Below are 23,390 nucleotides of genomic sequence, written 5' to 3' on the forward strand. Positions count from 1 at the left end.
CCGTCTACTTAATATGCCCTTTGTCCCCCCCAGTGCTTATTTTCATCACGAATGACCAGCTTTCCCAAGAAGCCACGCCTACAAGCGTAGTTGTTGGTGCCGCACTTACCACATTTCAGAGACATCCGGCCAGCTTCCAGGATCTTGCTCAGGTTAGTCAGGGCCTGCATGCGGGCAGCATACGAATGTCAACGTGTGTCACCAGAGCTCTTCCACTTGCTTTTATGGTTAACTCTTGCGGGAAATGCTAGTACACTGGTAAACGCAAGGGGGGGCTAGGGGGCTGCGGCCCCCTTCGAAATTTCCGGGTTCGCGGGGCCCACATCCGCAAACCCGGAGATGTGACAACGTCACTGACTCGTCTTATTGTCCAAATAAAACAACTGAAAATTATCGTTCGTTTGCAAGTGAAATACCGTAAAACTTGCGCGAATTGGACGTCTGCTCTCAACAAGGTCAGTCATTTTGCGATGCCATTAAGAAGAATAATAAGTTATCATAGAGTCACCTATAATGTGCCCCAATGAATGCCCCAGTATTTTTTATTGATTTTTAGTTCTTGGTGTTGTGTGTTTTTTTTTAACTGTATTGTTCTTTTTTTCCACATACAGGCCCCCGACGAAACAAAATTCTGCTTACGCCATTGCTCCAGTATAATGTTAACGTTTAGTGAAAAAATGCTCTTTCAGTCAATATTCTTCCAGTCAACCTTCCTACAGACTTTGCTGCATGCACTGCAAAGGCTTGTTGAACTGTACTGCTGGGAGGGAAGATAGGTGCAATAATAAAAGGTAGTGCAAGCTTCTTTACTTGGCAACAAGGGTTTAACCAAAATAGACAGGACCAAGTTTCTTATATTTTGTCACAAAATCTTACAGTCACCACCAACATAGGTATTGTTTCGCTCGAAATGCTATATTCTTTCTCTAAAGAAATAGTTATGTGCAATGCCAAAAATTGTGGGGTTCAGACTGAAGCCACATGTCAGCTATGAGGGGTGCTGCAGTGAAGGGCTCCGAATTAATTTCTACCACCTGGGGATGTTTTAACGTGTACCGAAATACCGATACGTGGTCGTTTTCACTTTTCGCGTCCGTCAGAACAGTATCCACCGGGACTGGAATCGAACCTGCGATGTCCTCGGGCTCAGCAGCACAATGCTTTAGCCACTGAGCCACCGCGGAGGGTTATGTGAAATCTCGCTACTTATGCTATTGAGGAGAAAAGCAGACAGCAAAATAACAAATATACTACTCATCAGCGACTGATTGCACATGTACATGCAGGCCGCTTATTTTACAAGTACTGTAGAAATGCGTCCAGCATTAAAGCAGCCCGCTTTGCTTTCTGCACTCCACACCATTTTTCCCCATAAAAACGTCTTGTTTTTTGCTTTCATCCATACAAGCAATTCATAATAGCTTCACAAGCATATTCCGAATTACCGACCGATTTCCCTTATATCAACATCATGTAAAATTCTAGAACACATTATTCATAAACATATAATTAGCTTCCTTAATTCTCATAAAGTATTAACAAATGTTCAACATGGGTTCAGGCGGGGCTTTTCAACGAATACTCAATTAGTGGAAATTATGCATGACTTTGCTCAAGCAATTAACGAAGGGAAGCAGACGGATGCCATATTTATGGATTTTCAAAAAGCCTTCGATAAAGTTTCGCATGCTAAATTACTTCACAAATTAACTTGTATTCTACAAAATAAAAAGATCCTTGACTGGATAACAGCATACCTAACAAATAGGCGTCAATTCGTTACGGTAAACAATACATCTTCTAAACACGCTCCTGTAAACTCAGGCGTTCCTCAGGGATCCGTCCTTGGGCCTCTTTTTTTTCTGTTATATATAAATGATATCGTCACTGACCTTTCTGTTCACATTAGGTTGTATGCCGATGACTGTGTCTTATATGAAAAGATCACCTCAGTTGACGATCAAATTAAACTAAATAGGAACTTTCTAAAAGTAATTTCGTGGTGCGACAAATGGCAGATGCCTGTTAATTTTGCTAAAACAGTCTTTATGAGAATTACCCTTAAAAAAGACCCTCTTTTGTTCCAGTACTCCACCAACAATACAATTCTGTCAGAAGTAACTCAATACAAGTACCTTGGTCTCTGGATTACAAAAAATCTATCCTGGTCAAAACACATAGATTTTGTAGTAGCTAAATCTCTCCGTAAACTTTTTTTCCTAAGGCGTTCTTTAAGATCAACCACACCAACTATTCGTCTCCTCGCTTACAATGCCATTATCCGTCCTATACTGGAGTATGCTGTGGTCATATGGGACCCGTTCACTCAGACTGATATCCAAAAACTTGAAAGGGTGCAAAAAAAGGTTGTTAGGTTCATTTATAACTCGTACGGTCCTACTTCGATTACAAACCTTCTCTTGAAAAGCAAATTGCCAAACATTCCGGACCAAAATCGAATATTGCGCTTAAAATTTCTCTTCCAGTTGATAAAAGGTCACTATGCAGTTGACACATCACATATCGTTCACTTTTCATCGGGTTACGCGACAAGACAGAGACACAATCTTACCATCTCTCCATTGATGCAACGAACCAATTGTTTCAAATATTCTTTTTTTCCTAGGACAATCGTGGATTGGAATAATCTACATAACGATGTTGTTACCCTAAGTACATTGTCTGCTTTTGAAGATTCACTGCAGAAATGATTGTTATCTATGTTTGTACCTTGCTTTTTGTTGATTCTTTTGTCTCGAAGAATCACTGCAGCTATCAGTTACATAAGTTTGTACTTCAATTGTTTTTGATTGTTTGTTTGCCTGTTACCACTGATGTTCATGTTTTGTACCACCCCTGCTATGATCTTGTAAAAGATTGCAGTATCAATAAATAAATAAATAAATAAATAAAATAATCACTTGCCTGCCTGGTCTCAGCCGCAATGCCTCCGGGGACGAGCTTGCCGGTATTTGGATCCATGCCAAGCTGGCCAGATACATACATGGTGTTGCCAGCACGGATGGCTTGGCTGCATAAAAAATTGTGAAATAGTTAGAAGCCAATACAAACTCATGCTTCCTCCGAAACGACTTTTGTGTTGGAGTGTAGCACGGTTATATACAGAAAAAGAAAACGTATATTTTTACCATATTAGGTGGTATAAAATGACAATATGTGAAAATGTTCAACGCTGACACTGGCTGAATGATCGGCAGCAGTTTTTTGTGCTTGTTTCGGGGGTAACGTTGCGCACGCATACCTTGGCTGCAGGTATCGATGGATCCAGGCATGGTTTGAGCTGCGCCTTCAACACCGCTTACGTAAATTACAATCCGTTTCGAGACTCTACACTAGCGTGTTTATGCATTCGGGCCACTGCCACGCCCGTAATTACTTGAAACGAAAACTTTGGTTAAATCATCCTTTGACAAAAGCGTGCACCTTCTCATAAGCTCGCGCTGTATGTGGGCCTCGGGACTTTTAGAAAAACAGCCCTTCTAAGGCCGCCAACTTCTGTACGTAGACGTAGACGGTTTCTGTAATTTCATATTTAAATTACTGACTGCCACAATACGGCTTCTAGCAAGATCGAGCATGGTTTCATTTGGTGCAAGCTTCGAAACATTAGGATCTTGCGCCGGAAAAAGTAGGCGTCCCCACAAAACGCGTATTCCGAAAGTCTTCCTTGTTTATATTGCCTAACGCCTCAACTTTAGGTACTAGACGTCAGATGTTGCATGGGCTAGCGAGGGCGAACATGGGCGTTGGCACTGTATCCGACGCCTTAGATCAACTCACCTGTATGGCCCGATGGCTTTGGGGGCAGCCTCGGTACAAATGACCTCACGCGTTACTTTCGACATGCTTCTAAGGAATGTAGCTGGACGAAGGTGGTGCAAAACCGCGTGCGAAACGAACGAGGCGAACATGCAACGCGAGACCCCTCTGCTTTTTCGAAGCGCTGTTCCTCTCGCGCGCCGGAGCGTGATAACACTTCTGAGAACACCTATCAGTTACTGGCACAGCCGAGACAGGAGTCTAGGGTCTAGGGCGTTGTCACACAAGTAGTACTTCAGTCGTCTGCAGATAATCGCCAGACCAAGGCTTTCAGCGGCGGTTTTCCTGTTTGTGTGACGACGACAACACGACAACGTGCCAAGTCCACGCCTCTTAATGCTAGCAAAAATTCAAAAACGCAGACTACCGCCCAATGTTGCCGAGTTCCTAGAGAGTGAGCCGGCTAACTTGATCGGCAGCGTTTCACTGAATAACTTAAGTTTTTGATTAATTTTAATTTGAGCAATTTTTTAATGCACATAAGCAATTTTATACCGTTATCAATTACTTATACAGTTTAAGTTGGAGTTCTTGCCAATTAGGCTCTCGTGCGCGAACGTTTCTGGACACTCGTTTAACCTTTGGCTGCGTCTGCTGCAACCCGGGGCTTCCGAGCCGATTCCCCCCGAACTGGCTGCTGCGCCCCACGGAAGTGACGTACGTCAACAAAAAAATTGCGTAATTGCATTACATTGCAATTACTTCAATAGTATTGCATATATTTTTGGCAGTGACACACTAATATTACAGTATCAAGATCTATTTTTAGCCTGAGTTTATTGTCTTTTAATATGACGTCACCTAGTTACCGTGACGTCATGGACATGCTTTGTAGATGTTTGCATTATATTTTTCTCTGCGAAACTCGAGTTTGTTATTGTTTTTGACACTCGCGTAGAAGAAGTTGTGTAAACAAAGCACTTTTTATAGATTTACCACGTGTTTTACGGATGACCTACGGACGAGCGGCATGGAGAAGAGGCCGAATTCCATCGAAGAGCGAATTTTGGCCCCGTATTGGCATACGTACGGGTAGAGTTCACTCTAGTACGGGCTTGTCTGTTCCGAGTTTGTTCCGTTGGCCTATTTGAAATATTCCGGCTTCGCGCTGTGCCAAGGCAAGCAAGAATGTTACGAGCGTCGGCGTTGTGTGGAGTAGCTCACGAGTTGTGCGGTGCTGCGCTGTGTTTTCGTTTCATATGAGGTGTTCAGCTCCAAGCCTGTGTCACCGCGCTTGTATCTTCTGCAGTAATTCACAGACTATTCGTGGCAGCAACGCGAAGTGCTGGTCAGCGCTTGCGCAGAGCGCAATGTTTTCATATCAAATACGTACGTATCAGAACCAAATGTTGCCCCAAAATGTGCAGTGAAGTACGAAGCGCCGTTTTGCCTTCAAAACGTGACCGATGTGTGTGGTGCGTCATAGTTTTCCAGAGGTTTGTTTGTGTGAAGCTGCTGGCGCCGCAGTCACCGATGCTATCATCACAGCCATTGTTATACACGGTGTTGTGTCGGTATCACAACGCGAGGCAAATACTTTGATACTGCTCCGTACTCGACTTGCAAGTGTCCAGATTCGTGTCGCTGCAGGAGTGTATACGTGAATAATCTAGAGCCCCATCAGCTAGCAATGGTGCGTCGCAGTGACAGCGAGTTTTCGTTCGTTCACTTCAACTTGCCGTGATCCCTGTCGTTACAAACGTGGCCAAAAAATCTGCCGGATATCTGTCGTGAGTTACTGTGGCATTTTCCGTGTGTTGTGTTCGTGTGCTCCAAAATTTACGATGTCGCCAAACGTACGTGATCGTGCCCATTTATGACAGGCTAGGTGATGCGTCAGTGGCTTCAGCAATAACAGATGCTACGTGCTGTGTTGAACTGTTATATCTACATTCTAATAGCGTCCTCGATAAACACGCACCGGTGTTGCCCCCAAAACCGGCTCGGTGCACAGTGCCCCACGACGGTGCGTACCGGCACGGAGCGTTGATCGAGGACAAACGGGGCGGTTCTACCCAGGCGCCATCGCTTAATCTAAGAAATCAACTCATAAAAACGTTCACAAGTAGCAATACAGCACTGTAATGAGACACAGCGCTATTAGAAAGTGGTATTTATTGAAGGCCAATGATTATATGTACGCACAACTTAAATCCGTCACACATGCGGAACAACGTACCGCCACCGCTTCCACTAAACAGCTACATACAAGCGGCTTCTCATCTTCGTTTGAGCCATAATGCGAGTGCCTGTTTTGTTCCACCCTTCCGTTACAGCAAAACAAGTAGGTCTTCATCGCGTAGGCACTCCGGTGACAGTTCATGATCATTCGATCGAACGAAACGAATGTCAATCCCCAACTGTCTGGCAATGCATGCAGCCGTCTTTGAAGTACACGCAGTTCGCGTCCTCATTTACAATCTCTGGCCATTGTTACCGCCCGTTAGGAGCCTGTCGCATCGTTGCCCGATGAATTCACAAGCACACCATCCTTGTCAGCAACAATACACAGCTCCTCCCGCCTTGATACGAGTGCGGCGATGCGCCGTCGCTGCAGCAGACGGCGGAGGAAGCCCCTTCGCCGGCGTCGTCCGCGATGCATCTCGGGATTGCGCTCCGGCGCACCGTCAACTCTCTTGGTGCGCGGCGGTGCAACCGAAAATTGCCCCGCGACGGTGCGCCATGGTTTATCGAGGACGGACGGTGCACACCGGTGCGGTTTATCGAGGATGCTATAAGCATACCATCTAGGTGACTCTGCGTAGTTGTTTCTATTTGCTCTAACCTCAGTTGCCTTGTTCATCTTTTTTGCAGGGTATTTTTATTTACGTGTGCACGCAGCGTATTAGCACTAAATCAACCTTACACACTTACCTGTACATGCCATAACCCTCTTTGTAATCACGTGTGCATGTGCTACTGTTACCCTGCAGTATTTCGTCAGCTACTGTGCATGCTAGCAAAGATTGTTTGCATGTCGTTCTGAACCATTGCTAATAGCCTGAATTTCCTTTAGTATTACTAGCATACCTTTTTCTTTCTCACCTTCTGGCTTCGTGTTGCTTTTAAAAGGAATGAATGATTTAACGCTTATGTCGGACAAACTTGTAAAAAACAATACACGGGATATACCTGCTAAATTTTTCAATGGCACAAAGCATGTACACTGATCGCACAGGCTAAAAGTATGTCTGACGTGCTCCACACTCTTCGTCTGCCCCTCAACGCAGCCATGCTTGATTTTTACCCAACCGGCAAAACCACTCCTGCTCACTGACGAGCCAGGGTAACTGTCACGCCCACTTCACAACATAAAGTGAAAGCAGTCTGTTCTGATTTTGACCCAACTAACCAAACCACTTCCACTCACTGACTAGCCATGTAGAGTTACTGTTAATAATTAATCGTTACTAATAATTAAAAAAATCCAGATGTAACTGTAGCGATGGTGAAGGCGGTAGTGAAAGTCCGGGGTGGGTGACTTTGACGGTGCTTGTGGGTTTCAGTGCATTTGGACTAAGAACAGCTCTCATGGGGTGGAAGCCCTAACATCCTTCTGCTCGCAAATCCATAAAATATTTCTCTGTCTCATTGTTTAATGCAATGCAAAGTTGAGGCCATTGAAAAGCACCATCAGAGAAACATGAGAAAGCGTTGCTTTTGCCTCTGTGGAATGAACCAAGGTGGACCCGCTAGGTATCTGCATCGAAGCATACACTGGGTGCTACTGCGCAGCCGACTGGTACCCGTTGGCAAACCTGCTTCCCACACAACAACACAAACACATGCCTGTTGCATGCGGCCTGTGCGCATTTTGTTTGTCTGCGTGGAATGGAATGGCTGTGCCAGCAGGAAATAATTCATGAAGCACTGCAGGGCAGTGCAACAGTCGCCAGAAAAAATCTCCATCAGCAGACTCGCATCTTCGAATGGCAACTGGCAGGCTCCATGGTTCAACACAGTGGTAATTCCAGTGTGCCACCAATGCAACAAGTCTCTCCATAGTATCAGGAGATTCGAATATAGGTTAACAAGGGCGGTGTGACAACTGTCGCCGTGCTGCAAAATGCCACAACAGGGCTGTATTGTGCACAGATTTTTGTTGCCACTCCCATCCCACCTAGTTGTGCCAGCTTCCAAGTTTACCCCGTATCATTTCAAATTAACTGACGTTTGCTGGTGTTTGATTGATAGATGCAAGCACCAGTAAAGTGTGTCTGTCATCTTTAGCACTAAAATCATGTTCTCAAGGGGAAACCGAGTTTAACGAGGTTGCGGACATGAAAGCTGGCAGTGCTCATGGGGGTCGTAGCAGAAAAGTTGCAGCATGGCGTCGTGCTGTTTTTGCTATGTTGATGTTATAAAGCGCATGGTATTTATATGGGTCATACGTTTCAAACAAGGCACACTAGCTGGAAGTCGTTGCTGTCCCTTCCCTTTGTTACACTTTGTAGTCGTGCTCTTTGTTTGAAAAAATTATTAGAAACTAGCTAGTGTAATTACAATTATAGAACTAATTTTCTGTGAAGGAAGTGCTGCCTTGTGCCGGCTAAAGGATATACACTGTTTTGGCTACACACATCATAAGACAAGATAGCAATGCAATACTCTACAGAGCCCGTGCACAAGCTGCTGCCTTGCATTGGTCTGACCCACAGGATTGACAGGAACAGCTCCCCAGGACTGATCCCGAGCAAAGGTTCTGGCTCGCTCATGCCCCTCAACTTCACAGAAGTCAATGAAACCTTGTTACACAGGCTGCGGCTTAAAGTAGCATTGACCTGAAAGTATCTGCACACAATCAGACGCGAGGACAGCCCAGACTGCCTTCTGTGTAAGGCTGTACAGAGACAATTGATCATTTGCATAGCTTTTGAACAAGGTATACTAGTGGGTGAAAAGACCTTGAAGCAGCCTTACTACGCTTGAATGCTTACCCTCTGTCTGAACGAAAGATTTTTGGCACGTGGGCTGACACGAAAAAGCAAGATTGAGCTGTCAAATCGCTGTTTGTCCTGTCAGGACTCTTGGGTCTATGTGGTGAAATTTCACAAACTGCGGAACTTTTTTTTATGGTCAGTAAATAAGTTATGCGAATTATGCAGTGATTAGTCTGTTTCTGTGCCCCATACATGCTTTAAGTGTACAAAGTTCATTGGTTGATTTCACTGTCATTTCTCATACCCTCAGTATTCAGTACCTTCCTTGCCCCAGTGGGATTTAAGTAGCAGGCCCAAGTTCAGTTTCTCAGGCTGGCCTCTTCTCCTTTCAAAAATCTTTTACTATCTCTACCTCTCTCTTGCCAGCATGCCAGGTGCTTGTAACGGTTTACTAGGATTCGCAACGGTCACCATACGATAAAAATTTCTTATGACTACTTTCATTGCTGAAGTTCACTGCACTCATTGTACTAGGGTGTTTGGCGCACAATAGTAATTATGACTGCAGACAGCCTACAGTTCTTAAAGCCCACATTGAAATCCTGCCACAGACTCGTTCTTGCCTTCATTTCGATAAGGCTGTCACAAATGGGTTGATCAGCCGAACATGCTGGAAGGGATGTTTTTGTACACTCTGAATTAATGTTTGATCATTGTGCATACATTAAATACATTAAAGCATTTTTGCTGGTTCTTCCTTTTTATCTCTTGACACCCAGTGCAACCAATGGGCTGGTAAAAGCTGTGGCTTGTCATATGTGTTTCCAGTTCATAATGGTGCATTCTGCTTGTTGCCAAAGCCAACTGCAGAAAAGTTCTTCAGCCATAATGCAGTGCTGGCGATGGTCTTTTGTGGGCTATAAAAGCAAAATGTACTGGTTGTTGGTCAAATAAAGTGAGCCAATTTTAAATGTTTCTTCCCAATGCCGGATGTGTTTCCTTGGAGGTTGTGTGTTTGCTTAGTCCTTTTGGGAACAGTTGAGCATGTATGGCTCATGTGTTGGCCATGAGACTAATCAGCATTTGAAGGTCCATGGGGCAGGTACAACTTGTACAGCTGCTGAGCGAAGGGATATAACTATTACATTTCCGATTTTCTTGCAACATGTCACTAGCATACAACAATTAGGATTTATAATTTAGCTGCAGTTCTTTTTTACGACAATACTGCTATTGTGCCCATTATAAAATGAATAATAATTACGACCAGCCGCCATACGTTGCTGGCCGTAATGTGTGCGGCGTCATCAGAAAACATGTCATAGTTACTCCCGCCGTTTACCACGCACGTGTGCAAGCGTTTTGCGATGAGCGTGCGGCATCAACCTGGCTTGCCCGTGGTGCTCGGAAAAATACCAGGAAAACAGTCACGTACGTCTGCGCCACAAGGATGAGCGCAAGACACCTCGCAGACGCCCAGCTCGCGAAGCCGGTTCTACCGCGTGCCGACGCATTTCACTTTAGGAGGAATGGGAAAGCCTGCGGACAAAGCAATCCGGGTCAGCCAGTCATGCATGCGGAAGATGGATATGACGATAATTTTAGGGACCTTATACAGTCGAACACGGATATATCGAACACGCTTATATCGAATTATTGTCCATATCGAACAGTCTGAACATCCCCTTGGAAATCCCGTGCAAAAGCATAGCGCCGTTGTACGCGTGTACTGAGCTCCCGATCACGGGCGCATTCGATATATCGAATGCTGCACCGCAAGTTACCACTTATCGCGACTTTGAAGAGCTCTGTGATGTGCGGAGCTTTCAGATAAGATTTAGATGGGCATATTGAATATTTCGAATTATCGATATATCAAAGTTTTTTGAAATCCCCTTGGAATTCGATATATGCGTGTTCGACTGTATGACGATGACTACTACTGCCACAGTGAGAAGCGACGACGGAACACGTAAATAAACAAATTTCGCAATACGTGGTGGGGTCATTCAGTGCTTCAGGAGGATCTAAAAAGAAATCCTCCAGCTCGCCTTGCGTCACTTAGTGCAAGTTTCGCCAGTTTTAAAGACGAAGGTGTAACATCAAACGCGAAAACTGACCGTACATATACGTGGCGTCGGCGGGGCCACCGCTGTATGGACTGGTGTACTTGAACTCATTTCGCCAGAGCAGCAGCCAAATCCTCTCACTGCGGCGCTAAACCGGCACCTTGGCAGAATGGAACCTTGCTGCCACGTGCTGCCAGCTGCAGGTGCACGTGGCAGCACGCATACGCGTAAACGGATGCGCACACACAGCTCTGACTGCTGGGGAACTTCAGCCGGTGATGAGCATCCAGTCTGCTTGTCAGAAAACGAAGGCCTGCATGCTTCTTTCTTTTTGGACAACAAACGTCACATGGTTGGCCGGTTCTTCATCACTTGCAGTGGTAGGCTGTTGGACAGCTGCTGCTATGACCAGAAGCAACATGCGCACTACTTACATGACGTTTGTATACAAATTATGTGCAACAACGCTTTTATCAATTTGGTGTTGACAGGAGCTGTGGGCACAGTTTATGTGGGAGACTATATTGGCGCTACATTTGCTGCCCTTACCAGCGTGTAGTACAGCGCTGTGCTCTCGCTGTTTATTAGTTACCAGCACAATTTTTACAACGGTGTGTGAAGTTGGTGAAATGAAGTACAGTGTATCTCCTGGATTGGTCGGTGCTTCCTGCTTCGGCGTGATTCTTTCCAGGCCATCACTACCAAGGGTGGCAAAGTTGTGCTTGTGCCAGAAGCCAAATTTTTTGGCTCTTTGTGATCAGCACTGCAGTGTACCTTGTAACTTTGGAAGCTCGGAAAAGTTGGTACAACATGACCAAATATACAGATAGTTGTAGGCACGACGGCATATTAACACGCGTTTACTCCAAACATCTTTTTGTCACATCTAATATAATTCAGGCCTCTTTTGTCGCAGCTGTGCTGATTTCACTCCCCAAAATAAGGCACCTGCTGGTCTCTTTATGCACAGAAAGTATGGTGATTTTCAAAACATTTCAGGCTGCTGCGCCAAAACTATACGGACAAAAACGCTGGTGTTCAGCGGCGCGTACTACAGTGCACCAGAGTGGAAGATCAAGTGCACTGGGCACCAGTAATCGAGAACTCTTGTCAAATGAGGGCCTTCAAAGGTATTCCTGAATTCGGCCTATTCTTTTCCCCACAAAAGCCACAGATTCTATGATCTAAATGGGAGCGCCAGCAGCCTTCGTGGAGCACTATTTAGACCTTTGCCGGCAGAGTCTTCAGCCAGTGCCCACGTTTGAGGACACAGACCCATTCTTCCCTATTGAGCCACAGCAGATCAAACCTGATGGCGTGATATGGGGCGCGCACACACCTTCCAAAATAAAAAGAAAGAAAGAAGTGCGGTCACAAAAGCCGGCGAATTTAAACGTGCAACACGATCCTCCGAATCCTCCACTCGGAGTGGTTTTGCCTTGCCCGCGCAGGTGCGCCGTAGATAATACAACACCGAACGACAGCCGATGTACCAAGGAGGAGAGTTGTCAGCCTGCGCTTACGGCGCGTACAAAAAGGGCGTGAACATCGTAAATCGTGAACATCGTAAACAATAAACAATGAAAAGCACAGCCGACCTAAACATGAGTGCCGGCACGGCCGCTTTGCACGGCCGGCATGGTACTTCGTACTAGTTTCGGCGATCAACAACGACGACCAAATTCAAGAAATAATAACAAAAAACAGGTGACGTCACTTCCGTGGGGCGCTCCAGCCAGCCCCGATCGGGCTAGGCTGGAGCACCCCGGGGGAAAGGATCCCCGGGGTGCAGCAGCCTTTGCCTTAACCTTTATCTTTTGCCTTCGCCCATTACATCATTAAGAAAGACGTAAGACTGTGTGCGTACATTGTACAAATCAACTGTTATTTTCGGAGTCAATGCTCCCAGGCCCAGACCTGGTGAAAGACCCCGCGCCATCGAGGACTACCCCGCACCACCACACGTAGGATGGGACACAACGGTAAAGAAAGAACTTTTATTTAGGGCGAAATTGTGCCCGAACAAGACGAGAGAAAACGAGCAAAGGTCCTTGCGTCTCGTTCGATCTCCGAGAACGACTGCCTGCGTTCGTGGCGTGATCTCTTGCGTGATCTCCCCCTCGCAGTGCACGTGCGCTCGCGCCTCCGTTGGCGAACACAGACAAGCTCGCGCTCCCGGTGCCGAGTTTGCGCTGCCGGTTGCAGCCGGTTCTTGCGCGTGCAACGCGGCCCACTTTGCGACATCTCCGAAAGCATGCGGCGGTCACGTACCACGAGACACAAGGGATGGACAGACCCATGGCTTTAGGAGCTTCGCTCCTAAAAAGCAACGACCTCATACAACGATCGTGTCACCCTACTGATAAAGGCATACGAGGAGCTGGCGTCGACCAGCTCCTGTGCGTTCTCTGAAAACCCTGTGCATTCTCTGCACATATCTGCATGCAATGAGGCGGGAACGTACGGTGCTTTCTCCCGGTATTTAGGGGTTGGTGCATCGAAGTAGTCTCTAATTTGTTTGAAGAAAAACGAGGGCCGATTTGGATGTGCCAACTGCCCTGATGATTGTATGGTGGAGTAGGCACATGGTTTTTACCAAGGAACCTAATCATCATTATCGTCATTTACCGCGTCCGTTCGGTCAACCCAAAGTCCCGGAATCAGAATTCGAAACGACGTGGAGCACGACGGAAGAATACTTCTTCCATCGTGACGTGGCGGTACCCAGAAAATTAAGGGCCCGCAGATTTATTCCGCGAGGACTAACGAGTGGAAAATTAGAAAGTCCACTAGTTTTTTGGCGTTAGCTCAAGACTTTGTTCGCAGAGAGCGGAAGGCCCTTCTGCTCTCCCTTCCAATAAAGGAGAGAGAGAGAGAGAGAGAAGGGGGGGGGGGAATTAGGGGTGAAGTATCCATTTATTTCATCCATTTATTTATTTCAGGAGTATCCATTCATTTCACGCAACCTCCATGCGCTTGCTCTCGGATATGGCATGGAGACGGAAACGCCACACGCACGACTACAACAGAGACATGGGGGGCGGCCCTGGCCAGCTCGTCCTTTCATGATCGGCGCTCACTAATCGAGATTCGAGAGGACGAAGAGTTGCATCTGGAGCCTGGGACCTCGGGTCCGGGAGATTATCCAGAATTTTGATTTTGGATAGGGGGTGGGGTTTCAAAGTCCTTGGGGTGTTGGGAGGACGTTGGGGAAGGGGGTGTCGAAGTCCTTTTGGGGGGGGGGGGGGGGGGGGGGTGCTGGGGGTGTGTTGGGGGGAGGGGGGTGTATAAATCCCTGTTCAGGTCCCACCTACCATCTTTGTTGCTTCGTTCCCCAGTACCCCTCTTCCTTTTACTCTCTAATAAATGTTTTTTTTTTCCATCCATACATCCATACATCCATATCCGTCCACAGTAGCTGTCGCTAGTAAACACAATTCTGGTAATCATCAATTTCGCTGTTTCTCGAGTAGAGTTGAGCTATGATGAAAGAATTGAGTCGATCATTTTCCGCAGACACAAACCGTTCAAAAGGTCCGGAACCAAGCAGGCCATTATTCACGACCATACAAAGTTTGGGCACAAAATATGGCGCCCACCGATCACAAATGGTTTTTAGGGCCAAATGTTAGTATTTCAGTATAATAATGTCGAGAAAGACCAGCCTTAACGGGAATTTTACGTCGAAGAACGAAAATCGTTGAGTACTTACCAGAAGGGGCTCTGTGAAGCCCTTTGCCTGCTCCTCTTTTCATTGATATTTTTTGTTAGTGAAAATAAATTCAGTTCTGTTTTTTGCTGCTAAAATGTAAGCGCATCTCCCCGCCGATTCCTTTACTATTTTATTTTCCCAATTTTTCTTGTTTTGCGGAGCCCGCATATTTTTACCTTGTCCCAAGACTTTCGTATCTGGACTTAACACAAGAGCAAACTGGCGGTGTGCAGTGGAGAGCTACGAATTTAATTTGGACTCTCCGTGGACATTTAACTGCGTAGAAATGTCGAAACACTGGCGTTTTCGCTTTTCATATACATTAGAAAAACGCCCGAACGGGCAGGGCACGGCCTCTCGATGGAAACAATTAAGCCATCGAGCAGCCGTGGGCAGGGAATCGAGAGCGCGAGGCGGTGCTGAAAAGAAGTCGATTCCCACCTGAACGGAGCGGCAGATTTCCAGACGTCCGGGCTTGTAACAACCTCTTTCGTAACACTTTCCATGGCGTACGGCTTTATCGCGGGAGCGACGAGTGTGCGCGGTTCACGGCCGACCACCCGTGTGCCTGCGCTCGGGTTCCACAAGTGCGCTTCGTGGAGAACGTAAAACGCGGCCCTTTCCGTTCTCGCTTCGCTGATACGAGCAGCTGTGACTTGGTACCGTAATAATTCTTTTACAGCACGCCGTGACAGCTGTGCTCCATTTATCTTATCTTTGAAGTTAGACGACGTTGTACGGTTGGCGGGTTGGGCTCTACACCAGATCGAGGTAAATGTTAAACTTTCAAGGGGCGAACAACAGCAGCTGAAGTCGTTATTTGTAGGTAGGTTGATTGATTGGTTTACTAATTGGTTGATCGCTGATCGAAATTTGTCGGTTGATTGTAATTGACTGAAAATTTTTTCGACAACGCCGCCCCTTCAAAAAAATCATCCTTGATTCTCAGCCGTGTGCCTGCAGGGAAAACCCGCGAGGAAGAGCAATACTTTTTCTCAAATTTGTTCGTGTTTTGCTTCCTGGGGTGTCCATGGGCCTCCAGGGTATGCACAAGGCCGGCTCCAGCTCAGCGGTCACTCCTGACATCCGCGCTCGAAGCGATATAGTGTTCAAATTTATTTTTGTTGAGAAAAAAACTTCGTTAGCTCGTTCTGTCCTCACACGTTTCTCATTAGTTCAAGGTGGCCCTTTTCCGATCACTCTATACGATCAAGCTGGAAATCCGTACAACGCTGAAGAAGAACACGTGCTTGCAAGAACATGAGCGAAAACAGTAGCACTGAAAACGCGATCGCGTCACCTTTGTTTTCACCATTCAGACGTCTATTATAGAATACAGGCCCCAACCTAGGAGCTTCTTTGCATTGAACAAGAATAATCTGGGTCATAGTTGGGCATTCCAGCTCATACGCAAACTGAAAGTTCATCCGCGCACGGAGGTGGTTAGTTCCTCCCCACAGCGACTTCTCTGGGTCCCAGGTTGGGTACGCAAGCCTCAGTTTTGCTATTGCGGTCGTGTACGCCTGGCTCCACGCGCGCCCCGAGTATGAATAATGTATTATTACTATATCTTCCGGTCAGTGGGTTATCCAGAATGTCGATTTGGGGGGAGGGGGGGGGGGGAGGGGGGTATAAATCCCTCGTGGTTGTGTTATCTTTGGGGGTGTCGAAATGCTCTTGGGAGGGGGTGTTAGGGGGTGCGTATAAATCTCTGCTTCCAGTTATGCGGAAGCGTTATTACACGTTTCGCGACATCCCCATCCACCCCGAGACCCAGTGAATAATGCGCAGAAAGAGACTCGCAAACGATGCATTTCATCTCTGGGTCTTTATTGTGTTCGTCAGTTCGCGTGCTATACGCCTGCGCCACATTCCCCTGGCTGCGCCAATGAGTTGGAACGGTGATCGACGATGTATGTACAAGAAGCGAGCGACAACGACGATGGAGGCGCGTGCTGCACGGCGGAGACTCATTCAGACCTCGACTGGGATGTTGCAGACGAACTTGAGGAAGTAGGAGATCTGCGTGTACACGTCCGTGCTGCCGGCCTGGCACTGGTAGTCGTTGGCCACGCCCACGAGCGTGAACTCGCCCGTCGGGGACATCTGCACCACCGGGGAGCCGCGGTCGCCCTGCGCACATAGACATATCATATCACACGTGTGCGGAAATGATCGTGAACACGCTTATCAAGTCAATGAAGATTGAGGCTGACCATATCATTACCTTGATTAGGACAAATTGCTTTCTGATATAGACACGTGGTTAAAACTGTGCATATCGACGGTTTGCCTTCGGGACCGAAGACGCGTCCAAAGACGACAAAAGAGGACATCGGGCAGCAGTGTAAGTGGCTTAAAGCTTGCGGAAGTAATGTAATTCGTTAGTAGACCACGGACTGTTCGACTTTCAACGGAAATATTTGCGTATCTTTATACGGCTTTCTTTATCTCAATGTGTGAGCGAACAGTTTCGCACAAGAGAGGAGAAATATGGCACCGGGCGCAAGGGCCCTTGGCAGTGCTGCGGCGCTTACCGTGCAGATGCCGGCGTTCTTTCCGACTCCGCAGAAGGCGTACGGCTTGTTCTTGAACAAGGGGCACTTTTCGTTGGGGAGCTTCTCAATGTTCAACTCCTGCATGACGCTGTTGCGTCGGCCTGCAAGAACACACATGAGTTGTGCGCAGCTCGCTGGGAAGCGCGGGCGGCCAGGAAAGAGTTTCGAATTTCCTGGGTGCCCACTGTATATCGCAGTCGGGCTTCTTCTTACCCTGCTGGTCATAGCCGAATCCGGTGAGCGTGAGCCAACCCTGGGCGTCGACGCGGGGCTCGGGAAGGCAGATGGCGTTGATGTATCCGTTGGCCGAGGCGAAGTCCACCTCTCGCTCGAGCTGGAGCAGGGCCAGGTCGTAGCTGTACATGTCACGCTCGGGGTCCCACCGGGGGTGCACCACACGCTGGTACACCTGCACAGGGCACGTTCATGATCACCGCGAGGGTCGGTTCGGGGCTCACACCGAACGTGGTAAGAGTGATGCCGTGATACCTATGACAGGACGAAGCAGCGACGCTGCTCAGCATTTATGATTTGCGACAGCCAGAGAAAAAGGTGGCACTTTGCATACTTCGATGTATTCTCCGCATGCAGGCTTTCAAAGAAAAAGAAATGAAACTCCAGCTCCCCGGCTACTATTTCGAAGTGCTGCCATTGACAATGAGTTTGCAAAGATCCCAGATTACGCTTAAGATTATGTCGAATGTGCATGAACACACTGAACAGACGTTTTTGACATTTTTTGTCCGAAGGCGAAGGATATTTCACAGCAAGGATAGGCAACGTCGTCTGCCAACGCCTGCTGGCGGGCGTGCTCCGCCCGCATCAGGCGACTGAGTTGGCGGTCGTGCCGCTTAAATAAGTGACGTTTTTGTTCGCATTCGAAGTTTTCTGCGAGCGCATGCGCGAGAGCGATGTATACGCACGGCGTAGGTCCTTTCTGTGGGCGACTCCTTGTCCAGGTCAGTCTTTCCAAGCTTCACCTCCAGCCGCGTCGGACGGTAGCTGGAAAGTATACGAAACGTATGAGAGGCCACAAAATTCACAGACCGTCACCGGTACTATAGCATGACCGGCTGTGCCTCCCATTCCTCTCTCCCACCCTCACAAAATACCCAACACCAACGGAGCTCTCCTTCAAAGGTGGCCTTCAGGCCTCAACACGACAGCGCCATCAACAAGCGGACAACCGTCAGTGACAGCGTGAAGTGTGGGGAAAATTGACGTGTTTATTGAGTTTATGTACTGTCACGCTACCAATTATGGTCTTACGGGTAAATGCGGTAGCATTTATGCAGCAAATCGTCTTCCATGGTTCTGAACAGTTGAGCGGAAATAATAGACAGGGCAGTACTGAAGAAAAGATACGAGACAAAGACGCCTTTGTCTCATGTCCTTTTTTTAGTTCCTGTGTATTTTTCGCGCTCAACTGTTCAGAACCATGGAATACAGGCCAGACAAATCGATCATGTTGCTAAATTATGTGTCGTGTTTATTCTGTCACTCGACTGTCTGTCGACCGGCCTTAGTCCCTTGAGTCCCGCTATGTTCAAGCGCAGCTGTGCAGGATGTGGTAGGTACAGAGGTCGCGGAGACGTTGTTTTTTTTATCATTCACATCCATCACCACGTATCTATACTTGTCTCCTCCGCATCTAACCATAACTGGTAGAAAAATCTGCGACAAATGTGATATGGGCTTTCGCATCTTTAGCAGCTTTCGGAATTGCTCAAGATTTCGTTTTCCGCCGCTGACTTTCTGGCTTGACTTGGATTGATTTGAATTTTACTTGACTCTCCGGCTAAGCTTCTGCAGAAGATCATTTATCCGGAGCCGGTACTCACTCTTGCACCAGGTAGGCCGTGGTCAAGACGAAGTTGCAGGAGACGAGGGCGCCTCCACCGATGGGGACTCCGTCGGCGTAGATGATGGCCTTTGCGGAGGATGAAAAGTATGCGGTTAGTTGGAACTGAGGGGCCATGAAGACAAAATACACGTTTGGTGCATTAAAAGACTGCTTCGTCCCGATAACAAGGATACGAATTTTACCACAGAGTGTCGATAAATAATCGAGATATTAAGGAAAACAGATGAAGCAGCGGCGACAGTCACTTTTCCGCCTAGTCCTTATTACGTCATAGTATCTCGTTAGTGGTGCTTGACGGCCACCGACAAAAGCCACCGCCAAGATACATTATACATTGATTGAAGATACATTGTGCCATAATTGCATTACAGCCTTTATTTCGGTTTGATCGAATCCCTTCTTTGCTAGCGTGCAGTCAACACACTGATAAGGCTCCCCTCTATTGCGTCACTGCTGACGCAGTGTAGCGCGAAATTTGAAAGCACACAAAAAATGTCCGGACTTCGAAGAACACCAGAAAAAAAAAAATCTTTTGAGCTAGGGCAGCTAGTGGTCACCTAATTTAGTGGTCACCTAATCAAATGACGTGCTCGTTGACCACGTTCTAAGCGAGCTTTAGGCGCCGAATAAAACGTGTTTCAGGGCCCCTTGACAAAGAGGAGACGTCCCTCCACTCACATGCCACGGGTAGCGGCCGCGCGTGGAGTTTGTGCCGCCGTAAGTACGGCCTCCGGGCAGCATGTCCCAGGGGCTACGCGGACGGCCACAGTTGCGCGGCACGCAGGCCAGGCAGTACGGCTTGAAGGGGAACACGGAGCTGGCCACTGCACACGAAAGGTAGACAGTGTTACTTCACTTCACATCAGCACAGTGCGGGGACGAAATGCACGGGCACGACGAGTGGATGGACGAAACGACAGCATGACAGCGTGCACCGTATCTGCTCCCTAAAAAGTTCACCGACCGTCTGGCTCGCCATAAAGCCCCCAGACGACCAATCGCGTACCAGGATTTGACAAATGACGAGGCCGAACTTCGACGCAATAATTTGATGGGCGCTGTGGCGACATGGCGTTAAAAGCGTCATGCTTGCACGACGTGATAGTGCAGACTGAGTCGAGTAACTTGCGGAAATTTGGTTCTTAGTTTACAATGACTGGTATGTCAGCTTAATTGTGGGGTGAAGTAGATTCGTGAGTTCTTTTCAGCTGCTGACTCTAAAGCATCCATTTTAAATCTCTGATTTTATGCTGGAAGGAACACTAAAAAAATAAAGGTTGTATGCCGATTCATGTACCTTTAATCTAGCAGAGCATATTTAGCGTTGTGCCTGTAAATATCACTTCGCTTTGTCCTAGCACAAACGCAGCTGCAGATCGATGCACTGCATGCACTGCGTCCCAAACGTCAACACCGGCATTTTACTCTCACATGAGTTACTGCGTTGGTCATTATATGAAAAATAACATTCACGACTGGGGTGAAATTCGCGCGTCCTTTTCAAGCTGTTACGCAGAAGGCTGCAGTAAGTAAGGCTGCAGTAATAAATAAATAATAATAAAGAAGCGCATAGACAATAACTGATTGATTGATTGATTGTGAGTTTTAACGCGCCGACGATACAAAGGCGATGAGGCGCGCCGATGTGGAGGGCTCTGGATTAATTTTGACCACATAGGGCTCTTTAACGTGCGCCTAAATCTCGAACACACGTGCGTTTTTGCTTCTCGCATTCATCAAAAAAGCGGCCGCCATGGTCGGGAATCGAACCCGCGTCCTTGGGCTCAGCAACAGAACGCCTTAGCCACTGAGGCACCGCGTGGGGTAGACAAGAAACTGCACATTGTTCCGGTTGCCCGTTTCAGCTAATTAAGCGCCAAGCATGCGTTTGTATGCGAGCAGCTACTAGCCCGTTCGCTGAGCAGTAGAATTATCCCACAGAAATAAATGTGCGAAAACGAATCAAGCAATCAACCCCAAATTATGGTTGATAGTAAAAAAGGACTCTCATTTAGTGATATGTCTTTCCAGGACACTGAAGTGCCAGTGTTACTGTGTATACTCTAAATGTAAGTGAGCATAAATGCTAGAAAATAGCGTCTTTACGAAGAAACAAAAAGCGTACTAAAACGCATCTACGCACAAACAGACACTAAAGCGTGGATCGGGGAAAAAAAAAACATTGCAGACGACGTTTCACCAACGCTTACCCGTTAGGCCAACCGCAGAGCAGCAGACGAAAAATGAGATGAGGGTCCGGAGGTCCATGGCGCCTCGCTTCGGCTGCAGTGTACTTGACGAGCAGGAAGAGTATGGACAACCGGGATCCTGTCCTTCGTTTTTAAAGGAACGCGATCCCGGTCTTTCCCTTTTATCTTTCTCGTTTCCCGTTCACCCCAGATACAAACAAGCGCTCACCTGAGTCATGCATACACGTATACAGTCAGTTGTGCCGAGATAGAGTTTCTTACAATCTAACCAGATATTTCTTGAAAAGAGAACGGGGTCACCAGTCTCCTCCGTACTGCTTCCGGCGCCATGCTACACAACTCGCCCATGTATGTGGTGACTAACATCAATATAAAGGGAAGCTTGAAAGAGGGGCAGAGGAGGGGTGTTCTACTGACGAATGAATAGAAGTGCTAGATAGGGTGAGCCACTTAGGTTTTTCAGAGCTTCCGAAGGGAGGTAATAATCAGTCCGATTAGAAGCTAGAAGAAAAAGGAGTCGCTAGTCATATCTCTGTTTCCGGTTCTTTTGTGCTTGCCACGAAGAGGGTTGTGCAGGGATAAGCAGATATGATATGGCTTGTTAACTGGGACCGGGAAAATTTGAAAGAATTAGGGTAACTCATATCCTTTCAGGATGATACTACTCACGCTGCGAAAAGCCATATGGTTTGATGTTAAGGCGCTCCAAATTCTCGTTACGAAGTATGAATCATGACACGCGGGACTGTCCGATAACCGTAGTTATCCCTGAGTCACGCTGACACTTCTTCCAGAATGCTTACTGTGCGTGTTGCGAATTATTTAGCCCGTGTAAAGAAAATGCGACGAAGTTCGCACTAGTGGCGCGAAGACTGGACAAACAGCGAAGCTGGCGTTCTCACCTATAGCTTATTCTTGGTTCGGTTAAGTTTATGGGTGATTATGGTTGAAAACTCGGTCAAGTTTTCTGCGTGGGGTCGCCCCAAAGAGCAATGAACACTCTGTCATCAAAGTACAATGTACGCGTGCCCACCGCGTATTTACGCTGAAGCTCCAAGAGTAGCGAAGGGTGCAGCGGGACGGGCGTTTGCTCAAAATGTTTAGCTCGTTCGGTGGCCACAGTTCGCTCGTGTGGTCTGGCGTGTGGGACGCTAATTAAGAAGTTTATTAATGTTATCGCTTCTCGGCCTTTTGGCTTCTTTCATTTTGGCATTAATTTTTCTCTTTCCATCGCCAAAACTGCACCACTCGTCGCAACAAGCGATAGAACGTGCACCGCGCGACTCATTTTCACAGCCATTCTTGTACCAGTTGTATCTCGCCTCTGACAGGTGGCGACACGAGTCCCGCCCGCGCGAGGCGAGGAAAATCTACGGTAAAGCGGTGCCGGGCCGCGATGATGACGTCACCGCTCGGCCACGTTATCTTGCGCACGTTCGCCGGCCCAACCACCAACTTAAACAGCATCGCTTGTAATAACGGCCCGCTATAGTAATGTCGAGCAATCCTCCATTTGCTTTAGTTTTAAGAAGACGGTGCAGTTGGAAGCGGTGAGTGTGAATTGCTAGGTGTCAAACGTTCCTTCATATTAAAAAGCGCATCTTTTGTGGCCTACCGATGTGGGAAGGCGAAGTTTCGTCGTTGTTTTGTGTCTGCAGAGTACGTGGTACGATATGTTGGCTGCTTACTGAGCGTACAGCGAGTTTGTTACAACGGGGTCAAGAACGCGTCAGGTGAGCAAGACGTGAGGCCACCTTGCGATACTTGTACTATGTCCCGCTTTGTAATGGTCTTTTTTTCTTAGGGGTAGGGGGTCGGGGAGGGGCGGCACTATTAAGCCCGAAATTATTGAACCCGGGTTGAAGAAAAAATAAAAGATTGAGTTATTCACAACGATGCAGCTGAATATTGGCAAGTGTTTCCACTGGCCTGTTGTCACCAGTAATGAATTGTTTCTGATCGAAAAAAAAAAATAGAAGGTTGAAGGCGGAGAAAATGAAAAGATCACTAGTAGAAGAAGTGTCAGGTAGTGCAGCGATGATAGAACGTGCCAAACCACAAAAACTGAGGAACAAAAAAAGGAGACAGGTGAAGACTATATATAGCCCTAGCAAATACAAACGCAGACCACATGAGTGTAAGAAGTACATAAACGGAACACTGATTGATGAGAAATATGGCGGTATGATATAGTTAAGTTTAAACTAAGGAACGCAGTATCCAAGGCTGAAAGAAGGAGTGTAAATGACGAGTAGCC

The 23,390-nt window shown here is 47.2% G+C and overlaps 2 protein-coding genes across 4 annotated transcripts in view; both read right to left on the reverse strand.

Moving 5' to 3' along the window:
* The window catches only part of LOC144159449 (2-iminobutanoate/2-iminopropanoate deaminase-like), a 32,643-nt gene extending 17,518 nt beyond the window's left edge, over positions 1-15,125 (reverse strand). The window contains exons 1-3 of one of the 3 annotated variants that reach the window (XM_077690947.1): positions 14,943-15,125; positions 2,926-3,031; positions 110-164 (exon numbers count right to left, since the gene is read on the reverse strand). In XM_077690947.1, coding sequence (XP_077547073.1) covers positions 110-164; positions 2,926-3,031; positions 14,943-15,007 — 226 coding nt within the window. In that variant the 5' untranslated portion in view covers positions 15,008-15,125. Of the gene's footprint in view, positions 1-109; positions 165-2,925; positions 3,032-3,801; positions 4,195-14,942 lie in introns of those variants that run through there. The other 2 variants (XM_077690945.1, XM_077690946.1) reach the window with 2 other exon arrangements.
* Positions 15,126-16,321: 1,196 nt separating this feature from the next.
* LOC144157967 (U21-ctenitoxin-Pn1a-like) lies at positions 16,322-22,496 on the reverse strand. Its single transcript, XM_077688672.1, has 7 exons — positions 21,134-22,496; positions 19,602-19,747; positions 18,901-18,989; positions 17,983-18,061; positions 17,273-17,468; positions 17,039-17,160; positions 16,322-16,634 (listed from the first exon to the last, which is right to left on the reverse strand). The coding sequence occupies exons 1-7, from the start codon at positions 21,189-21,191 to the stop codon at positions 16,476-16,478; spliced, it is 849 nt and encodes a 282-aa protein (XP_077544798.1). The 5' UTR covers positions 21,192-22,496; the 3' UTR covers positions 16,322-16,475.
* Positions 22,497-23,390: the final 894 nt, after the last annotated feature.

This window comes from Haemaphysalis longicornis, unplaced genomic scaffold (assembly GCF_048455015.1).
Source record: "Haemaphysalis longicornis isolate Haplotype H1 unplaced genomic scaffold, Haemaphysalis longicornis Haplotype H1 scaffold_10, whole genome shotgun sequence".
NCBI lineage: Eukaryota > Metazoa > Arthropoda > Arachnida > Ixodida > Ixodidae > Haemaphysalis > Haemaphysalis longicornis.

What these genes read in the sequence shown, in the direction of transcription:
- LOC144157967 (XM_077688672.1), bottom strand. Translation starts at nt 21,191, where the DNA reads ATGGACCTCCGGACCCTCATCTCATTTTTCGTCTGCTGCTCTGCGGTT. An exon ending in ACGGCCTACCTGGTGCAAGA is followed by an intron (nt 18,062 to 18,900) that starts GTGAGTACCGGC and finishes TATACTTTCCAG; the next exon opens with CTACCGTCCGACGCGGCTGG. An exon ending in AGAACGCCGGCATCTGCACG is followed by an intron (nt 16,635 to 17,038) that starts GTAAGCGCCGCA and finishes CTATGTGCGCAG; the next exon opens with GGCGACCGCGGCTCCCCGGT.